The 23,499-nt window shown below is 36.4% G+C and overlaps 1 protein-coding gene across 2 annotated transcripts in view; it reads right to left on the reverse strand.

Annotated features, from left to right (window-relative positions):
- The window catches only part of GPC5 (glypican 5), a 1,424,459-nt gene that overhangs the window by 1,363,708 nt on the left and 37,252 nt on the right, over positions 1-23,499 (reverse strand). For both annotated transcript variants that reach the window (XM_004746153.3, XM_004746154.3), the window contains exon 2: positions 22,401-22,562. In XM_004746153.3, the coding sequence (XP_004746210.1) occupies positions 22,401-22,562 (162 nt within the window). The remainder of the gene's footprint in view (positions 1-22,400; positions 22,563-23,499) is intronic.

Raw genomic sequence — 23,499 nt, forward strand, 5'->3', positions numbered from 1 at the left:
TTTAGCAAGAACTGAGTCCTTGCATCCTCCAAATTCATGGGAGAAACGTGCTCTGTCATCCACTGATGGGCTTTGACCAATGGACAACAGACAAAGTGACAGTGGGCCAGCTCTGAACCTCATCTTTAAGAGGCACTGCATGTTTTCACTTGCTTTCTTATACTCCTGCCAACAACCAAGAGAACAGATTTCTCCTGAGTGGTTATTTTTCCTTCATCGCAGCCCCGAAATGAGCACACAGGAAACAGATCTAAGCACATCCTCGCAAGCCAAAGCCTGCAACAGACCTGCTTGGACCCAGCCCAGAGTTCGGAGTCAAGCCAAGCTAAACCAAGCCTTGGTCAGCCAAACCCTAACTGATCTGAGGAAGAACTAAACTCTATGGTTGAATGCCTTTGTGGTTGCTTGTTAAACAGCAATAATGGGCTGATAAGCCATATGCTTTTCGATCCTTATTTTTACACAATTTTTCCCACACTAAGAGAAAAGAGGAAGAAAACTTAACACTAAGACATATTTGTCATCAAAATGCTATCTTAATAGAGGAACACATAATAACAGCACTAACATCACCTCCTAAATGCTTTTTATTTTTCAGTTATGTTCAAGCTTATAAATATATATGAAAGGATTTATTTCCAGTGGAAAAGGATCCAAAAGGTGACCAAAATTTGCCTATTTACTAAGAAAATTATTCAGAAACAGCACAAGAGAGGGATAGAATAAGAAACAGTGAAAGATGATGTATATTAAGATCAACTTCTTGGGGATGGCTCGGTCAGTTAAACATGTGTTTGGCTCAGGTCATGAGCTCAGGGTCCTGGGACTGAGCCCCATTTCTGGCTCTCCGCTCAGTGAGGAGTCTGCTTCTTCCCCTCCCTTTCTCTCTCTCTCTCTCTCTCTCTCTCTCTCATTCTTGCTCTTGCTTTTGCTCTCTTTCAAATAAATAAATAAAATCTAAAAAGAAAAATCAACTTCTCTGGAAGGAAAAAAAATCAAGTAATTCAACTCAGAATATTTTAAGTTATGATGGTACTCTTTAATTTAAATTTAATTTGATTTAAATTTTAAAATGCATTTGTTCTATTTCCCATTGCTTTGACCTTTGGTTTCTTGTTTATTACGTGTTGGGAATTAGGAACATTAACAAGAGGATCAGTATATAATCCTTTCTATGGCTTTTTATAGTGGTGTCCTCCTAGTGTTCTTAAGATTTTATTTATTTCTTTGTTTATGTATTTACTTACTTGAGAGAGAGAGAGAGAGAGAGAGCACACACAAGTGGGAGGAGGGGCAGAGGGAAAGGGAGAGCGAGGATCCCAAGCAGACTCCCTGATGAGTGCAGAGCACGAGGCAGGGCTCAATCTGGACCTATGAGATCATGACCTGAGCTAAAATCACCAGTAGGATGCTTAACCGAATGAGCCATCCAGGTGTCACCCCCCCCCATAGTGATGTAATAGTGAAAAAATACCTTGTCAATCAATTTATACTGTCTTTAGTTCCTACTACAGTATTATCAAGAGTTTTCTTATTTAATAAGAAAATTAGCAACTATATCTGTGGGATGCTCTGAAAACTGTGGCCCTACTAATAAAACAATTCTTAGCACTTGTTCTTTCTCACTGTCTTTTCCTTTAGGACCTACAAAATATTAGAGTTATTAGAAATGACCATCCTAATTGGCTATAGACAAATTTTGCCTGTAAGTTGGAGACTAGGGCATCTTCTTTCTTATGGTATTTCCATTGTTTACATGAACATAATCATATGTGTCAGGCTCTCAAAGGCAGATGTGGAGAAAAACTGAGAAACTGACAGATTACAGCTCAGCTATTAAGGAAAATTTACTCATATAATGACATGCAAAATCTATATCTCCTATCTTTACATAAGTAGAAGAGAGTGAAAAATTGCAAAATTGCATGTTACTATTCTGGTTTTTTCTTCAAATAGCTATTGATAAACCAAGCTAATAGTTTAGTGAATATCCTATAAAGACAATAAATTGATCTGAGTTTCAAGGACATGAGTAATTTGGGTACTTTATTCTTTCAAGATCTTCTAAATGTACGCATTGACCAAGGGCTCTTGCAAAGAAAATGGATTTATAAAGTACAAGATATGTAATCTCCATCACAAATGACTTGTTGTATAAATTTTTCTGTTGAGCAATCTAACTCAGTTTTACTGAAAAATCACAATGGCATTTATAGTACCACAAAATCAAGACTTTCACATGCCTGCTCTCGCCACAGCCCACCCTGCACATCTCAACTTCCAACTTCCCCAAATGCGTTTCATTTTAATATAAACAACATGATTTTTGGAATGAGAAAAAAACTGTAATATTCTTTCATGCAGAGTGAAGATCCAGTTAACGAGCAATAATTAATCATAACAGCTTGCTTCAAACTACATTCTTGTCGAGAATTATGCAGAGTCTATAAAATTGATAGCCTAGAGTGCTCTAGGGAAAAAAAAAAAAAAAAAACTATTTCTCCACGGTATCCTTGCTCAACTAACACTGCTAAAAGATGAAGCATCTTTGCCTAAAAGGAGAGAAATAGCTGTCATAAACAGGTTCCTTACTACTCCTGGAGTATAAATAAAATTTTGAACTGCCTGTTTAAGCTCCTTTTCTTTGCTAGTAATAGTCTGTTTTGAAGCTTTGTTGATGGATGCCAAAGTCTAAATATCACCTGTGAAGGAGATAAAACCCAAGTTTACAGTGAGGTATATGACTGTCATGGCTAAGAAGACTTGGTACGACAATTTTATAGCAGCCAGAAAAAATAAAAAATATTCTTGCTTAGTATCAAACACATGAAAATAAAAAGAAATATATCAACCAAATTGCAATTAAATTTAAAAAAAAGGCAAATATTGAATGCATGCACCCCTCCTGGGAAGCATTCCCCAACCAGCTCTGTTTATGTTTCTTCTTCTAATAAAGGTAATCCTTCCACTGTCTGATCCATACTTCTTCTTTTTTTTTTTTTTAAAGATTTTATTTATTTGACAGAGAGAGAGAGCCCAAGCATGCAGAAAGAGAGGGGGAAGCAGGCTCCCCACTGAGCAGAGAGCCCGATGCGGGGTTCGATCCCAGGACCCTGAGACCATGACCTGAGCCAAAGGCAGAGGCTTAACCCATTGAGGCACCCAGGCGCCCCCTGATCCACACTTCTATTGCTGTCTTGACCTCTCCCTACTGGAATCATTCATCATATTCCTTGTTAGAATACAAGAGTCACAGAGGAAGGACGTAAGTCTCAGTGTTCCCTGGACTTTCAGCATCTTGCAGAATCTCACGTCCAGAAAAGTATTAAATATGTCTTCATTCAATTGAACTTAACAGCGAAATTATATTCAACATTCTCCCAACTCTTCAAGGTCAACTCTGATGAGATCAATCACCAAGGTGAAAAGTCACCCTGCACAAAACTTCCTATTCTGTTAAAAGCAGCAAAACTCAAATTCTTCTCCTCATGAAGGAGTGATGTTTTCCAGCAGAGCTCCAAATATTTTAAAAGACATTACAAGATTGCAGAAAAAGCCACTTAAAATTTGAATTATTTTGAATATTTTATTTCATATATTAGAGGTGATGGAAGAATAAAATCCAGAGCTGTAAAGAATAACTCCAATCAAATTCTACACTTAATAGACAACAACAGTTGAGATAATGGTGGAGAGGAAAATAGAGAAAGCTTTAGAAGTATGGATAACATGTAAAATGGGCAATGTTCCCACCAGATAATTTTTAAAGGGTAATTTTAATTATTACTTGACATGTATATACTTTTGTGGTAATAATTTATCTGTACATATCTAGTAATAAAATTTTACTTAGTATTTAGTGGATCAATTATGGTTTACTAATAAAACTGAAATGACAAGTGATCAGTGTTCAATAAATGATTGTAGTGATGGTGGTAGTAGGAGTAGTCAAACAGCATTGATATATATTATTATTAATCCTACAAACATAGTAAATTCAGTATTCCTATGGCTATCAGCACTTTCATCAATATTTTCAGGTACCAGTTTGATTCAACAAGACAAAAATTATGATGTATGTATAAATAGCCTTACTATAAAAAAAAATACATGTATTGACAATGACAAGGAATAAAATCTTTTTAAAATGAGGTCCCCAATAAGACTTTTCTCTCTACATAATTTGCCAAGTAACTGGAAATGCTTAGTAACATCAAACTAGAAAGCTACATTCTATGGGCAAAATGTCACTGAGAACTTACTATGTATTGGTTACCCCTTTAAAACCCTGTAGCTATATTTTCTTATTTAGTCCTCATAAGAAGTCTCTTACATTAGTATAGCTATTATCTCCATTTCACAGATGAGGAACGAAGATGGAGAAACATTAAGTAAATTGTTAAAAGTCACAAAACAAGGGTTATAGCTACACCCATGATATGACCCCAGAGATCATGGTCTTAAAGTCTAAAAGGCAAAATGAAAGATAAATTACCATCCCAACCATCTATAGATGACCCTGACTGACACTGAAAATCAACAACAAAAAATCATGTTACTTGAACATCTACCATAGATCAGACACTGTGCCAAGAAAGTGATATACACATGAGTCTCAGTCCCCTCTTCTGCTCTAACATAAGACCACGGACTAGGTGGCTAATGAACCGTAGGAATTTATTTCTCACAGTTCTAGAGTCTGAGAAACCCAAGATCAAGGTATCGGTAGACTGGCCATTTGGTGAGGACTCACTTCCTTGTTCATGGGAAACCATCTTTATGCTGCATCCTCGCGTGGCAGAGGGGCAAGGGAGTCTCTTTTATATGGACCCAAATTCCATTCATCAGGCCTCCATCCTCGGGATCTAATCATTTCCCATAAGCTCACATTCTCATGTCATCACACTAGGGATTAGGTTTCAACATATGAATTTCCAATTTCAGGGGGAAACAAACATTCAGTCTATGGCAAGATGATTACAAATACGAGATATACCTTCTGTTCTTAAGAAAGTAATAATATTGAAAGAACAGAGAATTCTGGGAGCATGACCTGCTGGTGGAGAGAAGATGTTGTGAAATGAATAAGAACTAATTTTGAATAGATATAACAGAGATTATAGCAGACATTTTAAGCTATGAATATTAGATAGCATTTTAAACAGCAAAAAACTGCAAAGCACTGAAGAATTTTAAATTGGAAAATGATACATGAATATTATAATTTAAAATCTTAATCTGTTAGGTTTCTTGGGAACAGCAGAGGATAAAAACTAAAGTTGTTAGTCCAGTCAAGAGGTTGTTACAGTAATAAAAGTGTCCAGAGAAAGAGGAAGAAAAGAGTAAATGAGAAAAAGCTTCATCTTTGACACACAGAAGGTGTACAAGAGATTTCAGTCACTGATGGCACTGAAATTAAGCTAAGATCCAGGGGGGAAAATGGTGATACCAAGCACAAAGATGGAGAAGTTACAATGAAAACTTGTTTTTGAGAAAAGGATGAAAAATTTACATTCAAAGATAACATTTAATGTGTTAACAGGAAATCCAGGTAGGAAAATATATATATATATGGCATCTGAGAGACAGGGGCTACATTAAGAATGAAATATTCAAAGAAACAAAACCAAAAAGAAGAAAGATAAGAGAGTCAGGAAGAAATGATCTGAGAGTCAGCATGAGGGGTCAAAACAAGATATCAGACACAAGGTGATGTCAGAACGGTTCTGAAGATAAAGACGAGAATATCAAGCTGCATATGGAATGAGTAAGTACTATTTATTTTTTCCTAAGAGGGCTCTTCATCAAACCATGGGCAGCATGAGAAAATGAAATGCCTTGCATTACCATCTGATATCATCTCTCTTAACTTCTGGACATGTTCTGAAAAAGCATACCCCAGTAAGACAGCAACAGAGTTAAATAAACCAGACTGAACTCAATTAATGTTCCTCAGTTCTATACCAAAGATCCATTAATCTGTTTCACAGTAAGGATTAAATGTATTAAATGCATGAAAAGACTATATTTAAAGCTGAAATTCTAATCAATACTCAGAGACACATTTTCTCCAAACGAAAAAACAGCAGGTGGTCCATGAGCATCACGAAAAGAGGCAACTCAAAACAACAGTAAACATAAAGCTGTAATATTAAATGCAAAACCAGGTCCTGCCCCAGGGGAATGACTGTCATAGAATTTTCTTGTGCACGACACCCAAACATCGTCCAAATATAAAGTCTCACACTACACCTATAACTCGTCCCTTTCACAAAAAGGTAATCTATAAATATCGCTATCTTCTCATTCTTGTTTTATTTTTGTTTCTGTTTTTTTAATGTAAGGTCATGGTTATCGGTGCCTCATGGGAGTGATCACAATTGGATTTGCAGACTTCTACAGTATGTTGACGATCACTTACAATAAAATCAGAATGAGAAAGGGAAATTGTCTAAGAGGACCATTGAGCCAGGTAATAGATTCAGTCTAATATATCCACACAGCAGGGACCAAATTAAAATGTAGATGGAATTCTAATATAGTCCAACTGCAAAGACTTGCTCTAGTTTCTCACAGAGCTTGTTTGTTGTTTGCAAACAGCTAATCTTGAAGACACAAAATTGGTTATATTAATTATTTTAGACACTTTTACATGTATAAACATGTGAGTTAAAATAGCATCAAGATCACAGTGTTTGGGATAGCAAAGGGCAAAACACGCATAAGTCAGAACCATTCTCTTACCTGATTCAGGATCGGGTCATAAAATAATATTTGCATAATTCAGAATAACACAGATGATTTCAGTGGATCATAAATCACGTACTTAAATCCAATATGCCGTCTAATGGCATCTAATTTTTTCCTGAGAACAATGCCGCATGTCATCTATTACCTTCCATCTTCCTTCTCCTGCCCAATTCTTTTTCCTCATTTCCTTTCCCAGCTGAGCTACAATATTGCTCTCGGGCTCAGCCTTGTGTGTATGGAAAGGAAGATTTCCGTAGTAATGAGCACTTTTTTATAACTTCTAAGGGACTGCTTGACAGAAATGGGGGGATCTCAGAGACAGGCCTTGCCGATCGCTGTCTGAAGGAAATATTGAGCTGCTTCAGTAAAAAATAAAATAAAAAAGAGAAAAGGAAAGAAGGACTGAGAGAAAAAAGAAGGCGTGATCATGGGTCACTAAAAGACAGCATTTACAATGCCCTGATCAACCTAGTCTACTTTCAGGCATTCTTTTACTGCAACCTAATCATCAAACAACTGGAAAATGAACATAAACATACACTTCTAAATCAAGGGGTTTTATTCATTTTTTTAAGAAAGATGAATCTGATTTTTTTTTTTATAATTAAGGTACAAAAGCCTGAACACAGTAAATTAGAAGACAGTGACATGATTATTTAAACTTCTAAACAGTAAAGAACACCCCTATGACAACCTTTGAAATCTGAATGAAATTTTCAAGTAGAGGATTTGCTACTTGAAACAAATCTGTAAAACTGATCATGGTTCTAACCAGGGAAAACATTTCACTGTTGAAAGATAGAGATGTTATTGGCTACATTTTCTAATTAAAATATAGTAATAGTATTTATTTCTAATATTAGATTCTAATAATAAGAATCTGACCAAGCATTTCTTGGAAATTTTGAAACATATTTGTATTGGTTTTCTGGTGCTGCTGTACCAAACCACTACAAAATGGGTGACTGACATGAAATTTATTGTCTCACAGTCTGAAGAGTGAAAAATCTGAGATCAAGATGTCAGCAGGTTTGGTTCCTTCTCTTGGGCTAAGAGCGAGAATCTTCCATGCACCTTCTCTAGTTTCCAGTAGGGTCGGGAATGCCCATGCCTTTAAATGCTGTTCTCTCATGTACATGTGTATCTCTTTGTCCCAATCTGCCTTTTTTTTTTTTTAAAGGAAATCAGTGTATGGGATTAAGACCCACCCTAATGACCTCACTTGAACTTGACAACCTCCCTAAAGGCTTTTCAAATAAAGTCTCATTTGAGCTTGGGATTCCAGCATATGTTTTGGAGAGAACGCAATTCAACCCCCATCAACATTTTTTAGGGTTGGTTAAATTTTCATACAAAATATGGTCTGCTCTCCCTGCGGGAACATTAACAAGCATTATGTCTTGATCTCAGGCCTGGCCACAAGACTTATTCTGGCAGATGAAATGCGAGTGGAAGCAACATGTACCCCTTCCAAGCAGACACATTTGGCACTGAAATCATCTTTCCCTCTGCCACTAGAGCAACATCATCTCAGTCATAGCTGCTCCTTCAGACTGAGCCAGAAAAAGCCACCAACAATATATTTAAACACATCACCAACACCTTTAAAGGACATGTAGCCTCTGTGGATATGAGCTACTGATATCTGGGGGTGGGGTGGGGTGCGAGAGTCACTGAAACCACAATATACCTACTCAGTCCTAAGCAAAAACTGCCCAGATAACCTCAAAAAACAAACTCAAAAATAAAAGTTCAGACTCTAAAACAAAGTGAAAGGATGACTTCATAGTAAAATCTAGACAATAAAGTAAAGCTATCAACAAAGGAAAATTTATTCCCTAAAATACTTTCATTACCAAAAGAAATTCTAATATTAAAAATATATATATCTTGGGGCACCTGGGAGGCTCAGTGAGTTAAAGCCTCCGCCTTCAGCTCCGGTCATGATCTCAGGGTCCTGGGATCGAGTCCCGCATCGGGCTCTCTGCTCGGCAGGGAGCCTGCTTCCTCCTCTCTCTCTCTGCCTGCCTCTCTGCCTACTTGTGATCTCTGTCTGTCAGGTAAATAAATAAAAATCTTAAAAAAAATTTTTTAACAAATATATATATATATATATATATATATATATATATTAAGAAATCAGAAACATATGCAATTTTTAAAAAGTCATGAGAATTTAAAAAGATTACAACAGCCCTTATTAAAAACAAAAAGATAAAGGATAACTAAATCTAAAAGAACGTTCTTGAAAAAAAAATAGCATACACATAGACAAAACCCTGATTATGACACAGATGATGAGACAAAGAGGAAACTAAAGAAAAGAGAAAGTGGGAGAGAAATGAGAGCATAAGAGGAAGGAAAAGATAAGAAAGGAGAGTAGGAAAAGAGAAGCAAAATTAGGAATAAGAGAAGACACAACACAGATCGATGGAAAATTAGAATAACTGGAAGGGATTACACAACATCACGTTGATTTCCCACCATGTCCTACCTACTGCACTTGGCTATGACCTTAGGGGAGACTCATGGCCCCTTTAGCTCAGACTTTCCCTGCCTTTCTCAAGACAGGAATCCCTGACCCTTAATCTTCACATGAACCCACTGTTTCAGGACTGTTTTCCCAGCCTCCCTCCCCAGCAATCCCATCAGCTGTCTTTTCTACATGAGATCTTACCCTAACTCCACCAACTCCACACTCATAGGTCATCGTTTATCTATATTCCACAATAGATTTAAAGCTTCTGGAAAGCAAACATAATGATCGTCCTATCTATACTATAGGTCTATCTCTCTGCAAATACTACATCCTCAATTCTGTAACTATGCTGTAAGCTTCATTATCAATTCATGAACATGGTATATCTCTTCATTTATTTAGGTTGTTTGATTTCTTTCACCAGCATTTTCAGCATACAGATCCTGTACATTTGGGAGTAGATTTAAACCTAGATACTTCATTTTCTTTCACTTTCTTTTTTCCTAGCTATTCTTCACATACCCCACGTCTCTTAATATTTATGCAGTTAGATGGTAAGTTACACAATTATATACCCTTAAACAATCATTCTAATGTGCTAAAATGTAAACTCTTTGATTTCCCCATGTTTCAGTAAAACATCTAAAATTGTTTGGTACATGTATTTTTAAGATACGTACATGGAATTGTGCTATATACAACATTCTCTTTTTTCCTTTCTTCATTTTACCTTGCTCTTAAAGTCTATCTGTGTCACCATGTATGTATCTAGTTAATTATTCTTACTGAAGCATAATGCTTTTTCCTAACCTTTCCCTCAATCACCTAGGATGTCTCAATTCCCAGCTAATACAACAAACACTTTAATTAGCATGCTTCTACATGTCCCTAAACAGCCTCTAAAAAATTTTCCAGTATATACAACCTTTAGAAGATGAGAAAGATGATAGAAAGAACATGTATCTTAACTATTGTCAAACTGCTTTCTAGAATAGTTGTGTAGACTAGTAATTGTTAAATATATTCTTAATTTGCATTCAAAACATATGATCTTATTAAAATAACAAATATACTAAATATATTGAGTAAGAGTTGCCAAATATATAGATAACTTATTTTAAACCTACTTTGAAGATGTGCAATAAAAATAAATTAAGCAGCTGGTCTAGATGATCCTAAAGTATTGTCCTGGGACTACAGCTAGAAAGTAAGCATACTAAAAACCAGATTTCTAAAATTAGAACATAAACACAGCACGTATAATTCCTTCTTGAACCAGTAGACACCTCTATCCCTCTCCTGTGACCCTTTTCCCAAACCATACTTTCCAGAGGCTATAAGTGCTCATCATTCTCCACTCTCTTCCCTCAGAGAAGAAACTCTCTAAGATGTTTGTAGATTAAAAAATAAAGAATAATAATATTATTATTTCATATTTTCAGCAGAGGAAATACAACTGTCAGACAGTTACATAATTTTATGCAACAGTGGTTAGCAACATTTAAACCAAAATAAAATGTATCTTAATGAACAGAGGCCTTTCAAGTAGTGCAATTAGATATTAGGCTAAGTTTTTATCATATTCTATCAACCACAAAAGCTTTCACATCACTCTGCAGGCTATGCATTTATTTATTTTCCCATGCTGTCATGAAAGGACCAATTTAAAGTTAGTGGTTCTATGTAATATCTCACAAATACATAATCTAAATCTTTGACTGTGTTAACATATGCCAATCCACCCGGCTGGCACAGCTCGCAGAGTGGCAGGGTGTGCTACTCTGGATCTCAGGGTTGTAAATTCAACCCTCACACTGGGTAGAGAAATTACTTAAAAAAAAAATAAAATCTTAAAAAAAAAAAAAAAAGATATGCTAACATAAACTACAAACATCCCTGAAGGTGACCAGAATGAATCAGTGATATCAGAAATGGAAAGCCTTTTGTATGTGAAGATAGTCTCATTTGGAGGACACTTCAAAGATTAAGGCTTTCGGGGACCCCTGGGTGGCTCAGTGGGTTGAAGCCTCTGCCTTCGGCTCAGGTCATGATCCCAGGGTCCTGGGATTGAGCCCCGCATTGGGCTCTCTGCTCAGCAGGGAACCTGCTTCCCTTTCTCTCTCTGCCTGCCTCTCTGCCTACTTGTTATCTCTGTCTTTCAAATAAATAAATAAAATCTTAAAAAAAAAAAAAAAAGATTAAGGCTTTCTTAAAGCCACTGAATAATTTGCCATGGATTCTGTCCCTTTGCATCACTCTTCTAGTCAAATCTTAGATTTCAGGGCTCACACTAGTTGCTACTGCAGTGAAAGTCAAAACATTTCAGTTTAATATGATTTAATGAAATTTGAAAATTTATTTGACTACCAGCTGAGCAGCAGGAAATCTTACTTTTAAAATGTACTATTACTATTTACCAAATAATTGTTCTCATTGCTTGTCTTTACCAATACAGAGAGCACGCTTGGCCACTACCACCAGCCCTTGCCACATGACTCTTGGCAACCCCAACAAGTGTAAGAACCTGAAGAATGATCTAGAAGTTTGGACCATTAGGCTCTTCTGCTGCCTGGCCAGTATAATAGCACTTTTGATAATGTGACAATTAACTTTAGGGTATCCCCCAATCAGACTCATCCAGAAACACTGTTAGATGATTTTTGCCCTGAAATATTTTGTTGCTCATCAAATATTAGAGAAAACGTGCAGTATGAATAAAGGAAGAAGGAAAAATTAGCATACAATGAGTGTTTATTATATACCAACCACCATGATAGGTAATTTACAGGGATTGCCTCAATCAATCCCCATGAAATGCCGTCTAGAAGGTTCTATTCTCATCCCATCCGACAAGCCAAGAAATTGAGGCCCCACTAGCAGATCTTAAGACAGAATTCAAACCTAGACTCTCCAAATTTAAAACCCTTGTTTTGAAACTCTTAAGCCTATTGCCTTTCCAATCACAACAAATGTTTTCCCCCACGACCAACGTTTGTTTTATTATAGAGTATCTTCAATTTATTCCTACTTAGAAAAAAAAAATGAATATGTTTCCTAAATTAACATTCAAGTCAACTTTATACCCGGAGGAGGTGAAGTCAGACAAATAGTACAAGATAACAATATCCTTTAAGGTGCAAAAGTTCAATTATCTTTGTTTATACAAAAGTTAGCCCACAGGCAGAATTACCTTGGAATAAAAGGAACACAGCATAGCTATCCAACAATTACCCTTTATTTACTATTATGACTCTCTGGATCTTGAGCTGCCATTTCAAGCCCTTTGCCTTCTGCATAAAAGCTATAGCATATATATTCCATTTATTGCTAGATATATTTTATGCTAAAAGCATGGAGATATGCATGGATAATTTCCCATCATGAACAGCTACATTGAGAAATGGCTATAAAAGTTAAGTCCTCTATTTGTCTGAGGAAAGAAAGGTATCTTATTTTCTATTATATTTTACCACTTCACCAATTAAAATATTATGGATGATGGTTTAATATTTTTCATCTTAATATTCCCTTCTCCCAAGGCTATAGGAAAAAAAAACTCACTATTAAAAATGCTTTCATATTTCTAATAAACTATGTTTCATAATTTACAATGAATTATCACATCATTTAAAAATTTTAAATTCGGCAGTGATGCCAGTTACATAAACTGCAAACATTTCTAATTAAATAAGAAATGATATAATAAGAAACTAGAATTGAAATGATTGATAACTATTGATAGTGTTTGGTAAACAGAACTTAGTTCATTTTTGATTTATATAAAAGCGGTAAACGGCAACAACGCTATTGAAGTTATGAGAATCACTACCAGGATTTCAAAATTCAGTCCCAAGAGCCTTAAATTCATCATAGTTATTGACTAATAAAGAACTTCAGTTTCAGTTGTATGTAACCAATATCGCTGATAATTAAAACAAGCTTAAAACAAATTTCTCACATACCAACTCATGATTTTGACTATAATTACTATTCCGCAACTTTATTAAACATTGTCTTACTACATGCTTCTCCCGTCAATGCTCAAAGTTCATTTACAAATTTTAAGCAACTCAGTTTTATTTGTGTGTTATTTCTTTACAATGCCCTTTACTTTTAAATTATGCTAAATATTTATAATATGTTGTTACATAGAATCATGAGCTATTCTAGCAAAATTAATGTTATTTCCATATTTACACATATGGTATTACAGCAACAAGCTCTGCCCCTTCACAGAGCCAATTCATAGGAAGCAGTTGGAAATCCCCTGGCTCTTCCAGGCCATTGGTATTTTAACCCTGTGTCACAGAGCAGCCTCCTCCAAAATGTTTATGGCATAAATTGCGGTGATGGTTTCACAAATGTAGACTTATATCCAAACTCATCAAGTTTTACACATTAAATATGTACAGATTTTTTTTGGTCGATCTTACCTCCATAAAGTGGCTTTAAAAAAACAAAACAGAAAGATGACCCTCCATCAGATAACCAATGAATGTCCAGCCATGACCACCAAAGTCCCTCTTCTACTGAGAACTATGGAAACAGATGACAGTTTCTCTCACTCCCCCTCTTCCCAGCAGACTCAGAGATTCCAAAATCCCTGTGGAAAGCATCCTCCGGCCTCAGCATCTTTCACTCACCTCCGCGACACACCAGGCACATACCCCACAGACACACCCTTGTGCAGTTTACTACAGTCAACCCCGTCCCGACCTCAGTCCCTTTCCCATCATGTCCAGGGCCCCGTGGTGAGCACACTATACCCAGAATCTGACCATTTCTCACCACCTGCACTGCCAGCACTGGGTCTAAGTCACCACCATGCCTCTTCTGGATTATTTTAATAACCTCTTCACTGGCTTCCTAGGTCCACTCTTGCCCTGGGCATATGGTCACCCACTCTGGGCTTATGTGTCCCTCAGCACCTAGACAGAAAAGTGGTTTTCAAATCAAGCCACACCTACAGCAAAGAATTCCATTTCAGAATAAAAGCCCTACATGATCTGCACCTGTGGCCCCTATGACAGGCTTTCCAACCACTTCCCCAACCCCCCAAAGCCACTGCTATTCCTCTGACATTTGAGCCCCATTCCTATAGGTTACTCCCTCTTGCTAGAATGCTTTTCTCCCAGACATCTACATATCCAACCTGTTGACTTTCCTCAAACCTTGGCTCCAATATCCACGTTTCCCTGACTATCAAAGTTGAAGACGGCAGTCCTCCAGCACTGTCCCTCCCCTGTCCTCTGCTCTTATGCTGCATTTTCCCAAGCACTTAATTCATCCCAACATATTTCTACCTCTATTATATTTGTTTATTTTATACTTTCTCTGACTGAAATGCTCACAGTGAGGATAGGGACTTCTGTTTCGATCCCTGAAGGACAGTAGACACTTAAAACCACACTGGTACGTGGAGGTGGCCCCATGAGTGTTTGCAGGATGGATGAATAAATCCCCTGCGGCCTGTGCTCAACCATGGATCCCCACTACTCATGCCTTTTCCAGGCGAGGCAAAAATCAAGACAGGGCTAGAAATGCAAACAGCGGTACCCACACGCAATCTGGCTTCACTATTAATTAGTTGTCTCCACTGTCCCCCCTCTAAGGGGACTTCAGCTCCTTTCCTTCCCCATTCCCCAGCACACCTCCTTCGGAGCTGCTCCACCACCCGCACGCTCCCCACCCCAGCTGCCCTCAGCCCTACAGCCGACCCTGAGCACTTTTCTATTGAGGGCGATCATCCCCCCAGAATTGGGTCTCTAACAATGAGGCAGACGGAGAACAATTACATCTCAATACAGTTGAGAAAAAAAGGAATTTTTAGGGGCAACCTGGGTAGCCCAGTCAGTTAAGCGTCTGCCTTTGGTTTGGGTCATGATCCTGGGGTGTTGGGATCAAGTCCCCCGTTTGGCTCTCTGCTCAGCAGGGCGTCTGCTCCTCCCTCTGCCCCTGCCCCTCCCCCTCACTGCTGCTTGCTCTCTCTCTCTCTCAAAATAAATAAAATCTTAAAAAGAAAAGATTTTTTAAATAGAAAAGTTTTTTTTTTTAATTAAAAAAAAAGTCCTCAGTTTAAATTCACCCTCAGACCCATGTGACGGTTATTTAATATTTTCATGCTCATATAATGAAGAAAAGGAACTAAAAGATACATTATGTTACTGCTCAAGAGGAGAGAGTCAAGGACATGGGAGGTACAAGGGCCAGAGATGGTGGGAGGATGGTAGCTTCCGACTGATGACGGAGACAAAGCTGAAAGAAACACCTGAATCCACAGAAATCAATGTTCAATTTGTTATTATTTATAATTTTTAGATTTTATCTTCTTCGCTACCATCTCATAAAATTGATATTATAAAAGACCGTAAGTTAATATGTCCACAGGTATGTGTGTAAGTATGGAGGTGGTAATTAAAATTTTTTTCTTCATATTGAATTAATATGATATGAATGAACCAGAAGCAAATGAAAAGATTAGGAGAACAGAGGCAGGAGCAAGCCTGTGACCGCAAGCCATGCAAATGTGCAGAAAACTTGTGGAGAGCTTGAACGTCAAGAGAATATGGAAAAACATTTGAATTATTTTAGCTAGAACTTGAAGATGTGGTCATCAAAATTGCAATCTGTAAGTTTAAAAAAAAAAAAAAAACTTTTTTAAACACCTAAAAAGAAACGTCTCTGGGGTGCCTGGGAGGCTCAGTGGATTAAGCACTGACTTTGCCTCGGGGTATGATTCTGGGGTCCTGGGACAGAACCCCATGTTGGGCTTTGCGCTCAGCGGGGAGTTCGCTTCTCGCTCTCCCTCTGCCCCTCCCCACCCCTGCTTGTGCTCTCTCTCTCTCTCTCTCTCTCTCAAATAAGTAAAATTCTTTTTTGTACCTAAAAACAAAACCTCTTAAATACATAAAAAAACCACTGACAATGGGGTATATAACATATACCCTCAAAGTGTGTATACAGGTCCATGGGACACAGTCATAAGGCAAAATAAAGAATGTAAAAAAATTTAAAAAGCAAAAAGACATTCAAATGCCTTAATGAGTTCAGCAAATCTTCCAAAATTCTGACAATATTAATTGTTGGGAAGGACGTAGCACAACAACAAAGTACAGCAAGGGGATGCGGGTGTTTGAAAGGGTTCAGCACCTTAGAAGAGCAATTCTGCAGCATGCCGTGAAGCCGGCAGTGCGCATGCCCGGGAAGCCCCAGTCTTGCTGTCTGCATATGAACCCCAGGGGAGCACGCTCCCACAGAGGCTTGAAGACATATGATCACTAAAGCATGAGAAGTACAAAAATACTGTGGAAATGACTGAGATGAACACCAAAAGGAGAATACACAAATGTCCTAGAAATGTACCTATAAAAAGGAATTTTATAAATCACTTTACCTGGACAAGTAAGAGAGAGGGAGAAGGACACATTCCAAAAACATCGCTGGTTGTAACTTCCCACACGTCCTGTCCTTTACTCAACACGGAGGTAGCTTTTAAGAAACCAACCTTGTGATCCCTTATGCAAAAGTAAGATTGAACAAATATGAAGATAACAAAATGATAAAGAATCTGACAAAATGTTAACTCACCTTCAAGAAAATAAATGTGCATTTCTCACATTGAAAAGATTTAACTGAAAATGTGTTTAATATAAAATCAAGAAAGAATTGTTTCACCTACTATGAACAGGTTACTCTACTTTCTAGGTGAGATCACCATGGCAATAGGTGATATCATCATAACCTACTGTCAGAATTGAAACAACTGGAAGTTTACTTCTTAAAGTTTAGAAAATAAATTGTGCAAAGTAAACCTGATCTTAGATCTATTCTTAATATTATTTCCACTATCGATAATGTTGCATGCCAAGCAAGTGTATTTCCAGCTGAGAAGTAACTTAAGCTCTTGCAACTTTTATCGAGAATATAGGGAAATTACCCATTTTCAGAATTAACAGCAGCCTGCTGACACAGATTCAAAGGAAATAATTTTTTTAACATTTCAGAGATAAAGGACAGTTGGATAAAGACCAGTTGCCTCGATAGCTGCTTTATTAGATAACGCGCTAAACTACGCACGGCCTGAAACTGATGGGGGAAAACAGCGCAATCACGTTCCTGATGCCATTGACAGAGACACCATCATGTGCCCCTTGCTAATTCATAAAAGCAACAACCAGATGTTGGCATATGAGAAGTCAGAAGGAATCGATGCAAATAAAACAGGTTGAAGGTCTGGACACTTACGACCCAAGCACCTGGCAGCGCGAGCACCTAGTAGGTGTTCCACAGCGAGAGTAAATCATCAAGAAGGGAATACAGGAGAGAAAGGAATAAGGGAGGGAGTCTGTGATTTTTACCTCAGAACCATCTTTCTGCGAAGCACTGTTCATTCATTCATTCATGCACTTCAGTTCAGATGCTAGAAAAGGAGAAATACAAGCCTTCTCCACGTTGCCGGCCCACGGCTACCTGTCCTCTTGCACCTGAACTTTTGATCAGGTAATTCTCAGTGCTAAAAACAGTATTTATTCCTCCTTTATCCTTCCACATAATGCTCTTCTAAGGAATAATTTTAAACATTATCCAGCTTTGTCAGAGCATAGCTGAAATGACTAAGATTCATGGATTTCATGCTTAATAACATTTATGTAAATCTCTTTACTCTCCTAATGTTCCTATGTATTCCAATATTCACTATATCTTTGTGCCTTTGACTATAGATATAGGAGCCTTTGACTTTATGTTAGGTTTACAGAAGCTATGCACTAGCTACACACTTCACAGTAGATAGCATCTGTTAGTGTAAGGAGGAAAATCCATTAATTACATTCTCATTCTGAATTCACCTACTTTTTAAAATAAGATATTTAATTTTGAACATATGCCTATATTTCATTAAAAATAGGAATGCATTTTTTATTAAATTCCTAAATCTCACATCTCAACCCATGAGGACAAGCTTGCCAATCTTTCAAGTACTTACAATTGAGAAATGAAAATTTAATCAGCCAAGAGAATGAAATCAGAAATAAAAATGCTAAATCTTTCTTGTTCTACCATTGATCACTCAGTTTTTGTAATAATGTACACTTCTTAAATGCCATATATAAAACTGGAAACCTCCAGAATAAAGACTTAGTATCTACCATATATTTCAGAAATACATAAGATAATGGAAGATAAGAGAAATACAGAAAGTTACGTCTCAAAGCAAAGAGGTAGCTTTTTAATCTTACCTTCCCGAAGTTTCAACAAAACCCAAATTTCCAACAGAGTTCTCCCAAATATCCCATCTTTTTTAAATTTTTTCTTTCCTTTTAATTTTTGAAAATGATGCTGAAAATTGTGTTTAGGAGTTTTCAATTTAAAAAAATTAACCTGCATCATCTTATTTGAATGGAGATTAAAAAACCAACAAATTTGAAAACTGCGTAAGGGTTGCTTTTTTACACTAATGACAAATTCTCTGTCATCTACCTCTGTTTCTTCATGAGTCACACCATACTTTAGTATATAAATAAATAAAACATTATGAAACATATTTCCAAAATATGTTTAAAGTCAGCAAGCCCACACTCACAGTGAAAGAGCTGAAGGGAAGCAAACTCTTTTGTATTATTATCTCAGGCTGTTCTGCTTTATTCATGAGCATTATTAAGCCCCGACAATAAAGAACGGTTATTGTCTGCACTGTGACAAAGCCAGCGTTCCTCTTTGCAAACAGTACCGTGTATTTATGAAGAGTAACAGGCACAAAGATATCAGCTTGTGTCTTTTAGCTTATAAAATGTTCTATCCGGTATAAATGACTACACTTGGGATATAGTGAAGCCCCTGGTCATAATTATGGACCCCTCCAAAAACAGACTTTTGTTTTGGTGTATGTTTATTTTAAGGAAATCTGACTGAGACAAACACTAATAAATTCCATAAAAGGAAAATAGAAGAGTTGTCCGTCTAGGCTGATTTCGACTCTCCTGGTATATACCTGCCAGGGCTGAATTCCAGAGCTGAATGTGGACTGTATATGAGATAACCTTACGTCTTCCAGGACCAGTTACCAGCACTGTTTCCTCCCTGCCTTTAACAGTTCCTGCATCTCACAGTGATATGGGTGCCCACTAAATCCACAGACCCAAGTGATCATTCCCATCGGCCACTTCCAAGGGGTTGCTTCAAAAACATGCTTTCATGGGATTCTATGAAAGCCACGAGAGAAGGAATCATACTACATCTAGACAGCTACCTGGTCTAAAGTCTTTTATAACCCAGAATACCAGTTAAAGAATACAGGTTAACACTGTTGGAGCAGAGGACATAAGTGAAATATTTAAAAGTCAAAATATCCAAACGTAGCAAATCTACTTACATCATGTGAGAAATGAACTGATTTCCCCATTAAATATTTCTCAAACAGGCAGTTTCCCAATGAAACATGTTGTCTTCTTTCTTAGAAAAATAAAGACTTTGAATTGTTTTCAGATATTCTGATGGCAAAGAAACTAGATGGTAGGCATTTTAATTATTGATGAAGTTGCCTGCTCAATTAAGTTAAAGTAAATGTGATTTCTAAAATTGCTTTCACCATATATATTTAAGCTTGTTTTTATGCACATAAGCCTAAAGCTTCTTACCCTATTTATTAAATTAAAAGTAGGTATTCTTGGGGTGCCTGGGTGGCTCAGTGGGTTAAGCCGCTGCCTTCAGCTCAGGTGGTGATCTCAGGGTCCTGGGATCAAGCCCCGCATCGGACTCTGCTCAGCAGGGAGCCTGCTTCCTCCTCTCTCTCTGCCTGCCTCTCTGCCTGCTTGTGATCTCTCTGTGTCAAATAAATAAATAAAATCTTTTTTTAAAAAAAAAAGTAGGTATTCTTCTTATAAGAGAATGTGTTCCAGTAAAGTTAGCCTTTAGGCAAATTTATTTTAAATTTATATTGTCATGATTCTTAAATATAATTTGACACTTCATAAAGGGACAAAACAACAATCTATTATAAGTCATATTTAAGAAAATTCCTAGCATTTTCATTTCTTATGATTAATATTTAAGTAAACAGCAAAACTCAACCTACTGAATTAACACAATGTATAAAAGAGAAAAATTTTTAATGTATATAAAATTACCTGACACTCTGGCAGCTAGAGACAATGCCACATATTTCTACCACTTAGTTGTCGCCATACTTTTAGCAATATCACCAAAATTTTTCAGCAGTCTGAACCCATCTTAAAAATCTAAATACTAAAAAAAATAAAAAATAAAAAAAAAATCTAAATACTTCAGGTTTTGTATTTTCCCAATCATTTGAACTTAATGTATATGTATTCTTATTCTCTTTCTCTCTCTCTCTCCTTCCCTCTCTCTATATATATGTATATACATACGTACACACACATATATATGTATTTTTTCTTTTTTTTTTTTTTTAAGTAGGCTCCACACCCACCAACCCACCATGGGACTTGAATTCACAACCCTAAGATCAAGAGTTGCATGCTCTACAAACTAAGCCAGGCAAGCACTCCATAATATACTCTATGTCTCTACCTTTATCAAGTTATCCAGCAAAGCATGAAAGGTTACAGTATCTTTGAAGACAGTGGAAAATGTTCAGCTAACATTCACTGAATGCCCATACATTAGCAACTGATGACACTTTCTTTCACTTACGTGGTTAATACTGCGATCCGAAAAAGTTGGCTTCTTTGATCATGATCTTCTTCAGCCATATATTCTTACTTAAAGGGATTTCATTTTGACAAAGTTGAGAAATTATAAGGAAGCTTTCCTATTCAAAAATCTTTAATGAATCTCAAACTCCAGTTGATGCTTTAAAAGTCTCCTTCTGTGTTTAAGTCCAGCTCACCTTTTCAAGCATATGAATCTCCACCATACTCCCCATCCCTGTTCTAGCCAAACTGGTTTATTCACACTCCCTTATCTTTACAATATATTATCCATATTGTGCATGTTGTCATTTTCAAGAGACAAAATCATCATATCGCTGTGTGTGTGTAGTTAAAGTCTTCTGGTTCTGGTTCAGCCAGTTGAAATCATAATTTTTTCCTTAAAAAGTCTTATCAACAATTTAATATGAATATATCCCGTAACAGAAATAAGATTGTTTCTAAGACAGTTAAAAAAAAATCACTAAAATAATATTTTAAACTCTGACAAGTCAGTTTCCACAAAAAAATCAATTCATCATGAACTACATTTCATCTCAACTTAAATTTTATCCTGATTTATTGTATTTATTTTATTTAATGAGCATAGTTTTAAAAATTAATCAGCTTTGTGCTTTAGTTATGCATGTAAACAAAGCACAAATTATTTAAATAGATTGACATTAATACACTTAAGGAAAAGGAATACTAACAGAAGTTATATTTTGCTTTGAACAAAAGCAATAAATTTGCCTAAAAAATAGTGTATTCTAGATATTTTCATTCTAATCATATACAGAAAAGCTAATCTTTTATAAAAGGAAAAATAAATTAAGCTATTTTATTGTAGTAATAAAGAATTTTATAGAGATGATGACTAAAATAAGAAAAAATCATCTATTTTCCAATATGCCTCATAATTTTTTAACCCATTAATATTATTTCTGAACATACTATTTAAGTCTGAGTTCTGGTCTTAGCTGATCCTTAAATATCCAATTAATATTTCCTATTTTACTATTTATCAGACTTATCTGCACTTTGAAATATCATACTGGTGTTCGTATGAAAACCACATGAGGTAGCAGGGGGAAAATTAGAAAAATATTTCTTCAGATCATCTTTTTAAAAACAAATCTATAATTACCCAGCTAAAAACAATGAGATTTTATGTTATAGAATACTTTACTAAAATCTAATAATTATGTCCATCCTTATTGTAGTAAAACCATAGATCAGAATACTGGGGGCCCTGGAAGGACCCTATAAGGGCATATATTTTCAAGAACCATTTCACTAACATAATGGTTTCCTAAGTCCAACTCAGTATTTATGCCCCACGATGACCTCGGAAACAAGTTCTGAGGGTTAGAAGAAGCTAAAACTTCATTTTACACCAGAATAATGGCATCCAAAGACAAGTAAATGCAGCCAAGTTTCCCAGTATAATAAGAGGAAAACTGCATAACAAGTCTTCTTACTTTCAAAAATAAAGATACATTTACCTTGAAAAGCCGCAGCATTTCGCGATATTAGAAACTTCAATGTCGAGCTGGATGTTTGAAGCACTTGCTGCATATCTTGGCGAGCTGCAATCTGGTATCTCTCCTCCATCTTCCTAGTGCAACACGTGGGTTTTTTGGATATGCAAACCTGAAGATCTGGTCCTGAAACAGATACAGTATTTTTCAAAATAATTACTTATTCATTTAAAAATGATTACATGCTACATGTCAGGCATTAATAATCAGTACTGTATATAAGGGGTTCACATTCTATGTGAGAAACTTATTTACCAGAGCACTTTCTATTAAAAATACATATATGAAAAAATATATATATATGTATTGTCCATTAACACATTTACATTTTATTTACATGAAACAAAATATCCTAAACCACTAACCCTTTGCTCAACTATTTTATTAACATATTGATCAAATATTAAGTATGTCTACCCAATTAACTAATTACTATTAACTAACAAATAGACTAGTAATAGAAAACAAATTATTATATAAATAGAGCTAAATCAGGAAACTTTTATTTTTGCTTATTTTGTTAATTCAGCCAAAAGTATTCGATCTACATATGTTACACAAAAGTATATTGGCTAAAACAATTATATTTCCTGAGGGGGGAAAAAAAATCAAATCTTGTACATCAAAGAAAGATGAAGACCCTTCACCTGATTTCTCAGCTCCGCATAACGCTCATGCTCCTTGTGGAGTAAGCGATTTTCCGCACTAACAATGTGATGGGGAAATCCCGATCCTCATGGGCCAAACCCACCATTGCAATTCTACTCATTACCTAGCTTGCTAGAGACAATTCCTACCATTTAAAGTACTTTTTTTTTTTTAAGATTTTATTTCTTTATTTCAGTGAGAGAGAGAGGGAGAGCACATGAGCAGGAAGAAGGGCAAAAGGAGAGGGGGAAGCAGGCTCCCTGCTGAGGAGCCTGACGCGGGACTTGATCCCAAGACCCTGGAATCGTGACCTGAGCCACAGGCAGCCACTTAACTGACTGAGCCACCCAGGCACCCCTTAAAAGTACTTTTTAGTTTTACAACCATATTCAGAAAAGTTCTGGGGAGAGGCATA

The sequence above is a fragment of the Mustela putorius genome, unplaced genomic scaffold (assembly GCF_011764305.1).
Source record: "Mustela putorius furo isolate JIRA1106 unplaced genomic scaffold, ASM1176430v1.1 tig00003974_pilon_pilon_pilon, whole genome shotgun sequence".
NCBI lineage: Eukaryota > Metazoa > Chordata > Mammalia > Carnivora > Mustelidae > Mustela > Mustela putorius.